The 8,108-nt window shown below is 49.4% G+C and overlaps 1 protein-coding gene across 1 annotated transcript; it reads right to left on the bottom strand.

The window, feature by feature from the left end:
* Nucleotides 1–4,216: 4,216 nt before the first annotated feature.
* LOC145950758 (uncharacterized) lies at nucleotides 4,217–7,801 on the bottom strand. Its single transcript, XM_083062458.1, has one exon. The coding sequence runs from the start codon at nucleotides 7,799–7,801 to the stop codon at nucleotides 4,217–4,219; it is 3,585 nt and encodes a 1,194-aa protein (XP_082918584.1).
* Between the last annotated feature and the right edge of the window lie 307 nt (nucleotides 7,802–8,108).

The raw sequence follows: 8,108 nt of genomic DNA, 5'->3' as shown, positions 1-8,108 counted from the left end.
GGCCGTATTGGGCTTTTTTCCCTCCACTTCCTTATTTTGAGCTATTCTAAGACCTCTAGACCTACAGAGAACCCTCCTAGGGCCTTCGAGGAGTCCTTCTGGCTGATTATCCTTCAGTCTTCGAGAGTCTTCAAGCTTTATTTCCGACCCGGACAATTTTAGGGGTCTACAGGAACCTTCTGCCATCTTCTTTCAACCGTGCCGAGGCGACGGGGTGTCAAATCCAGACTTTGTTTATTTGGGTCAGGGGACTTTTAAGTACCCCTTTTTCTATGTTTATGATTATATGTTCCGGGATTTGAAGATATCTCTCCCGTTTGACGATTACTTCATGGGTATACTTCGGCTTCTGAATGTGGCGCCAAGTCAACTTCATCCGAACACCTGGGCCGCTATGCAAGGGTTCAGGCATTTGTGTCTGGGTCTCGGCCTTTCTCCCACTCCACATCTATTTTTGCGTTTCTACACTTCTCGGCCGACAAGGAAGGCCAAGTGGCTGTCTTTGATTCGCCACAGTGACTGTCTGCTACAACCTTTTACCACTTCCTACAAAAAATTTAAAGTGGGATTTATGAAGGTGATGATTCGGCCGGAACCAGGAAAGAAATATTTTTTTGACACTGAGGGGAATCCACTGTTTCCCTTCTACTGGACCCGGAAGCCGCGCAAATATGACACGGTTTCCAAATCACGCCTGTCTCCGGAGGAGAGACGAAGTCTTGAATTTTTAGACAAGTTGCCTCGGCCTCTCCCATGCCGTCCTCTTGTCCGATTGTTTGATTCGGCTGACGTAGTCGAAGAATTAATTGGTATGGTATTTTTCCTACTTGTTTGAATTCAAGTGTTATCATTGATTTTGACTAATGATGTGCAGGTATAATGGCGGGTCATGATGATTTGGATATTCGCAATTTGCTTCGAAACCACTTGGCGTCGAATACCGCGAATAGGCCTACGCCCGCCGCGCCCGTGAATCCAGCTGGTCAAGGTAGCGGGGTCGGGCCTGCGCCTCGGCCAAAGAAGACCACCCGGCCCCAACCAGAAAAAAGAAGGCCTGATTCTAGGGCCGAGGAGGAGAGTCGCCGGGCGAAACAACGCCGAGTGGCCAGCCTCCCTGTTCCCGAAAGCTTGTCGGCACCAAGTTTCTTGGCTGGCAATGTGAACGCTCAGGATTTCCTGAGTCAAGACCTGACCTCTGAGGCAGGCCAGGGGCTGCTGAGCCGGATGAGTTCGGCGCAAAAATGGAGCTTCTTTTGTGAGTTCCAAGTGCGTGCTGTGGCCATGGCACAAAGCATTGTCATGCAGCCAAACGGTGAGGCTGATGAGCTGCGCAAACAGCTAGCTGATCAGGAAAAGTCTCTTCAAGAGACATTGGCTGCTTTGACTGACGCCCAAACGGCTAACAGTAAGTACCAGGCCGAGATGGACCGCCGCGGAAGGACCGCCGATGACTTGGCTTTAAAGGTACAGCGTCTCGAACTTGCTCTAAAGGGCGAGACTGAGAAGGTGACAGTTCTGCGCAAGGAGCTGGAAGCTGAGAAGATTGCCTTTGGAGCTTATCAGGAAAAGGCACGTGCCAAGGTTCTCAGTCAGCATCAGGCCGGTTTCGCCCAATGTGCTCGTCAAGCCTGCTACTTCGGCGATTTTCCTCCTGACTTCCACCTAGATATGTCCAAGGATTTCTTTGAGGGGAAGTTAGTGGACATGACTGCCATCCCCCCGGACCAGCAACCGGATGAGGAGGCCCCAGCACGGGTTGCCGGACCGAACGAGGAGACGGTGTGCGAGGAAGGTGCCCCGGAAGATGGTCCAGTGCAGGGGGAGGTTGAGGTGCAATCTTGAATGATGGGCTAGTAGGATTTTCTTTGAATGTTTTTGTTGTATGAATGGGCCAGTAGTGCCCTCCAATGAATGTACTTTCTGAGGCCGATAGCGCCTGAATGAAATCATCTTTTAATTTTCCAATTTATCTTGTGTACTATTGAATTGATAAAATTTGTTGTCCCAGACCGAGAGGTGTCTCGGGAAGGGAGACTTGTTAAATAATTGGAAGTCACATCCTTAGCCGAGAGACATCTCGGGAGGGAAGACTTGTTAAATAATTGGAAGTCACATCCTTAGCCGAGAGACATCTCGGGAGGGAAGACTTGTTAAATAATTGGAAGTCACATCCTTAGCCGAGAGACATCTCGGGAGGGAAGACTTGTTAAATAATTGGAAGTCACATCCTTAGCCGAGAGACATCTCGGGAGGGAAGACTTGTTAAATAATTGGAAGTCACATCCTTAGCCGAGAGACATCTCGGGAGGGAAGACTTGAATAATTTAAAGCATGATTGTAAAAATAAAGTATGATTGAATCGTGTTGTCATTGATAAATGGATGCCTCGTTAAAAACCTTGCCGGCCAAAACCTCTTTTCACTATTTTTTAAGAGGGAAAAAGACCAGTTCAAGGAAAAGAGTGCACCCTTAAAACGTTTACAAATTTGTGAAATAGACAACTAGCTATAGTAAGTCTTCAAGTGTGTAGAGTTCCATGTTCGCGGGAGAACTTTGCCGGATAGCTCTTCCAACTTATATGCTCCGTTGTCTAGAGCGTGTCGTACTCGAAACGGGCCGTCCCAATTAGCTGCCAGTTTGCCTTCAGACGGTTTGCGCCTTGCCGATCCGGTTGCTCTCCATACAAGGTCTCCTTCATGAAATATTCTTGGTTTGAGGTTAGAATTGAAGCGCCGACTCATGCGTTGCTTGCATGCTTTGGCTACTACCTGCGACTTGTCCCGCACCTCATCAAGAACATCTAGTTCAGCCCGAAGAGATGTGTCATTGAAGTCCTCCTGAAAATGTTGCCGTCTGAATGATGGTTCCCCTATTTCAACCGGTATCATTGCGTCGGCACCGTATGTTAGGTGAAAAGGGGTTTCTTTAGTAGTAGACTGAGGTGTGCACCGATATGCCCACAAAACTTCCGGCAACTCTTCAGCCCACGCTCCCTTTGCTGATCCGAGTCGTTTCTTCAATTCTGTGAGTATGACTGTTAGCAGCTTCGGCCTGTCCATTCGACTGAGGATGTTCAACTGATGTGAATCTGTGCCGAATGCCAAGGTTTTGCAGGAAAGAGTTGAATTTTTTATCCGTGAACTGTAAACCGTTGTCGGAGATTATGGCATATGGAATGCCGAACCGAGTAACCATGTTTTTCCAGACGAACTTCTGGACGTTGGCAGCAGAGATGCAAGCAAGCGGCTCAGCCTCTATCCACTTTGTGAAATAGTCTACTGCTACGAGGAGGAACTTAACTTGCCCCTTTGCAACCGGAAATGGTCCCAATACGTCAATTCCCCATATGGCAAACGGCCAAGGAGAGCTGATGGTGTGCAGCTCGGTGGCCGATGCATGAATGAGGTTCCCATACTTCTGACATTGAATGCATTTTTTTGCAAAATCTGCACAATCCCCCTTCAGGGTCGGCCAGAAGTAACCTGCACGCAGAACCTTGACTGCTAGCGTTCGTCCTCCGGAATGAGATCCACAAATGCCCTCGTGGATTTCTCGCATTACATAGTCAGCTTGGTGGCTATCTATACATTTGAGCATCGGGGATGAGAAACCTCGCCTGTAGAGATCCTCGACAATCATGGAATATCTAGCCGCGCGAATGCGCAACTTCTTTGCTTCCACCGGGTCGGTTGGTAATTCGCCGTGAGTGATGTATTTCCGAATGGGTGTGATCCATGAGGGTGCTTCATCTACTGTCATGCATTCGGTGGTTACACTTGGGGAAGGAACCTCAAGGTGAATGGTGGTTCGCAATTGTCCCGATTTTCGGCTACTGGCGAGTCGAGCCAACTGATCAGCTCGTTCATTATTATTGCGCAAGATATGCCGAACTTGTACTTCGCTGAAGTTGTCTTTTAGCCTTTGAAATAGATGGTAATATTGCAGTAGGTTTGAGTCCTTGACTTGAAAATTGTCATTAACTTGCTCGGCCACAATCTTTGAATCAGTGCAGCATATAATTCTTTTTATGCCCATTTCGGTTGCCAACCGCATTCCGGCCAGCAACGCTTCGTACTCTGCTTGGTTATTAGAGGCCCGAAAACCGAACCGAAGAGACTGTTCGACTGTGATGCCCGACAGACTAGCCAGAATTATCCCTGCTCCACTACCTTGAGCATTAGAGGAGCCGTCGACGTGCATAGTCCACGGCTCATCTTCAAAATGTCCTGGGGGGGGTAAGCTCGTTAACAAAATCTGCCAGATGCTGTGATTTGACGGGACCTCTCGGTTCGAAGGACAAATCAAACTCTGAGAGTTCGACCGACCATGCTACCATTCGGCCGGCGATCTCTGGTTTGCGTAAGATTCTGGCTACTGGGCAGTCGGTTCGGATAATGATCTTGTGGCTCTGAAAATATTGCCGAAGTCGACGAGCCGTGTAGATGAGGCCCAGGGCTACCTTTTCTATCAGCTGGTAGCGTCGTTCGGCATCCTGAAGAGTCCGACTGATAAAATATACCAGCTGTTGCTGCTCCTGATTTTCTTGTACCAGAACGGCACTGATGGAACTGCTCGAGATAGCCAAATACACAATCATATCTAGTTGACCGATTGGTTTAGACAAGATTGGAGGAGCCCCAAGGCGTGTCTTGAACTGCTGGAATGACTCCTCACACTCCTGAGTCCATTTAAATTTTTCAGTCTTTTTGAGCAAAACGAGAATAGGCTTGGCTATTTCGGCCATACATGGAAGGAACCGGGACAGGGAGGTGAGGCGGCCGGCTAATTTTTGTACATCCTTTAAAGTGCTTGGGCTCTTCATATTCAAAATGGCTTGGCACTTGTCGGGGTTTGCTTCAATGCCTCGACTGGACAGCATGAACCCTAAAAATTTGCCGCCTGAGACCCCAAATACACATTTTTCGGGGTTCAATCGCATTTGATGATGCCGAAGGGCTCTAAAAACGTCGGTCAGATCTCGGGTATGTGCCGACACGGTACTTGATTTTACCACCATGTCATCGACATACACCTCCATGCTTCGACCAATCTGGTCATGAAAAACTTTATTCATCAAACGTTGATAAGTTGCTCCGGCATTTTTCAACCCGAACGGCATGACCCGGTAGCAATAATTGGCCGATTCAGTGATGAAGGCCGTCTTGTCTTCATCTTGGGGGTGCATCCGGATTTGATTATATCCGGAGTATGCGTCTAAGAAAGACAAGAACTGGTGTCCCGACCCTCCATCAACAAGTCGGTCAATGTTTGGCAGTGGGTAGGCATCTTTTGGGCAGGCTTTATTCAGGTTAGTGTAGTCGGTACACATGCGCCACTTCCCATTCGGCTTGCGGACCATAACAACATTGGCTAACCATGTTGTATAGTGCACTTCTCGGATGAACCGAGCATCAAGTAATTTTGACACCTCCTCTTCGATAGCTGCTTTACGCTCTTCACCAGTTTTTCGACGCCGCTGAGCAATCGGTCTAGCTTCCTTACTGACGGATAGTTTGTGGCACAGGAAATTGGGGTCGATGCCAGGCATGTCGGATGGCTGCCATGCGAATAAGTCATTGTTTTCCAAGACCACTTGTTTAATGGCAAGCTGCACCTTGTGAGACAGGTTGGCGCCTAGGTAAGTGACTTGAAGATCAGATGTGCCGACTCGAAATGGTTGCTTTTCTTCCGTGGGCTCTACCCTTTCATCCTGGTTGATTCGGGGGTCGAGGTCCATAACCGATTGCTGCGAGACCGAATGCACTCTTCTCGGCTCCTTTGACTCTTCTTCCTGTATTTTTGGCAAACGTAAGCTGGTAAAGTAACATTCTCGGGCGGTTTTTTGATCGGCATGGATGGTGACTATTTGTCCGGACCGGCCTGGGAATTTCATTGCCAGATGTGGTGTGGATACAATTGCGCCGAGTCGGTTCAGTGACGGCCTACCAAGCAGGATGTTATATGATGTATTGGCATGCACCACCACATATTTAACCGGGATATCACTGTACTCATCCCCATCAAACCCGAACCGTGTTGTCAGCTTGATGTATCCCTTCGTGTGTACTCGTTCGCCAGAGAACCCAACCAGAGGTTCGTCATAGGGGAACAGCTCGGATTCCGGAATCCCCAACTGCTTGAATGTATTCCAATAAAGAATGTCGGCTGAACTGCCCTGGTCCACTAGCGTTTTACGTACAATACAGTTGTGAATTTCAACGCTAATGACCATTGGATCATCCTGGTCTGGATCAATACCTTTAAAATCATCTTTTGTGAAAGTGATAGTTGGTAGGTGGGGTCGGGATGTCTCAACCGAGTATACATGCCGAACGGCTCGTAGATGTCTGCGTCGCGCCGATGAGGTGGAGCCTCCGCCTGCGAAACCACCAGCTATGGTATTGATTACCCGTCTAGGCTGTGTCGAGGGTTCTTCCTCTCTTCGCTCTCTCCGTTCCCTAGACCGGCTACGTTCGCGGTACGAACGTGTTTCGGCCCTCCTTTGGCTGGATTGTTCATACTGCCTAGGACGATCAACATGCCTGGTCGAGTTGGGTTGGCCTACGAACCCTTGGAGTTGCCCCTGTTTGATTAAATCCTCGATCTTATCTCTCAAGGCTGCACACTCCTCTGTCGAATGTCCTCTGTTGCGATGGTATCTGCAGGATTTGGTCGTATCGGCCCTCGGGGGGGTGGACGCCCGTTTCGGAACTGTGAGTATTTCCGAAGCGAGTGCTTGTTCCAACACAGCTGTCCTGCTCGTATTGAGCGGTGTATACTGGGAGTACCTCGGCCCTCGGGGATGTTTCTCACGAGGAAGAGGTTCTTTAGGACGGCTTCGAAAGGTCGTCTCGGTCGTTTTCTCAGGTTTTGCTGACGTTTCCGCTCGGGCTTGGCTTCGGAATTCCGCCAATTCTTCCATTTGCATATATTTGTCAGCGCGTCGGCGCAAGTCATCCATGTCTGTCGGCGGTTTTTTACAGATGCTATTGGCAAAGGGGCCTGGTTTTAGGGCAGTAGTTAGATGATGAAGAGCAACCGCAGGGTTCAGATCGCGAATTTCCAGTGCTGCTTTGTTGAAACGGGTCATGAACGCCCGAAGTGATTCCTTCCTCTCCTGACGGATACTAACCAGTGATAGAGAAGTCAACTGGTGTGGTCGACTTGTAGCGAACTGGATGGTAAACTGGGAAGCTAGGGTGCCAAACGAGTCGATCGAGTTGGCCGGGAGCCGGGTGAACCAGCTCAACGCTCGTCCTTTCAGCGACGTCGGGAAGATTCGGCACAGGGCGGCGTCGTCGGTGGTGTTTAAGGTGACCTGAGTCAGGAACACGTCAACGTGTTCATCTGGATCGGTGGTTCCATCGTACTTGTCGAGAGACAAGGACTTCCAGTTGTCAAGGAGGGCGGATTGCATGATATTGGGTGTAAAGGGGTGCCGGTGGGATGCTGTCGGCATGGGCTGTAACGGTCGGCTAGCCGAGGCATGGGCGGCAGGGGCAACAGAGGTGTAAGGGACCGAGGTGTGCTGGCCATGCGAATGGAACGATCCTTGAGTATGGGTTGTCTCGGAGGGCTTCCACGTAGGATCACGGTACTGGTTCTTGAGGGCGATGTTTTCCGCCCGTAGTGCAGCCATTTCGGCCGCGTCTCTCTCCCGTTGTTGCTTCATGGCGGCCATCTCCTCCTTCATCTGTCGCACCATACTATTCAAGTTTGTTTCTTCTGTCGTCTCGGCCCCTGACTGATGCTCGTCTTCGGACTGGTGTTCTTCCACGTTATTCTTCCTCGTTTTCACCATGCTTTCTTCTAACAATAAATCTCGAATTTGCTCTCGGTTCGGCCCCACGGTGGGCGCCAAAATGTACCTGTCTGAGGGCACACTCCTGTTCTTCCTGGTGAAAGGGGACCGAATAAGAGCTCCAACGATGTCTTCAAAAGGGGGGGGAGGTACCTGCAAAAGGTACTCCGACGCTCAAGTTAGTATATGCGCGAGTATCTAGGTTAAAAATGAACAGTGACATACCTTGTTACGTGTGACCTATTTATAGCATCTGACATGGGCCTGAGCGTGATGGGCCCTATCAGATGTTTACCAAATTAGGTAA

This window comes from Cajanus cajan, chromosome 8, assembly GCF_000230855.2.
Source record: "Cajanus cajan strain Asha chromosome 8, NIPB_CcT2T_4, whole genome shotgun sequence".
Classification (NCBI taxonomy): Eukaryota; Viridiplantae; Streptophyta; class Magnoliopsida; order Fabales; family Fabaceae; genus Cajanus; species Cajanus cajan.
Note: the sequence above shows the minus strand (reverse complement) of the source record. Positions and strands in the feature narration are given on the sequence as shown.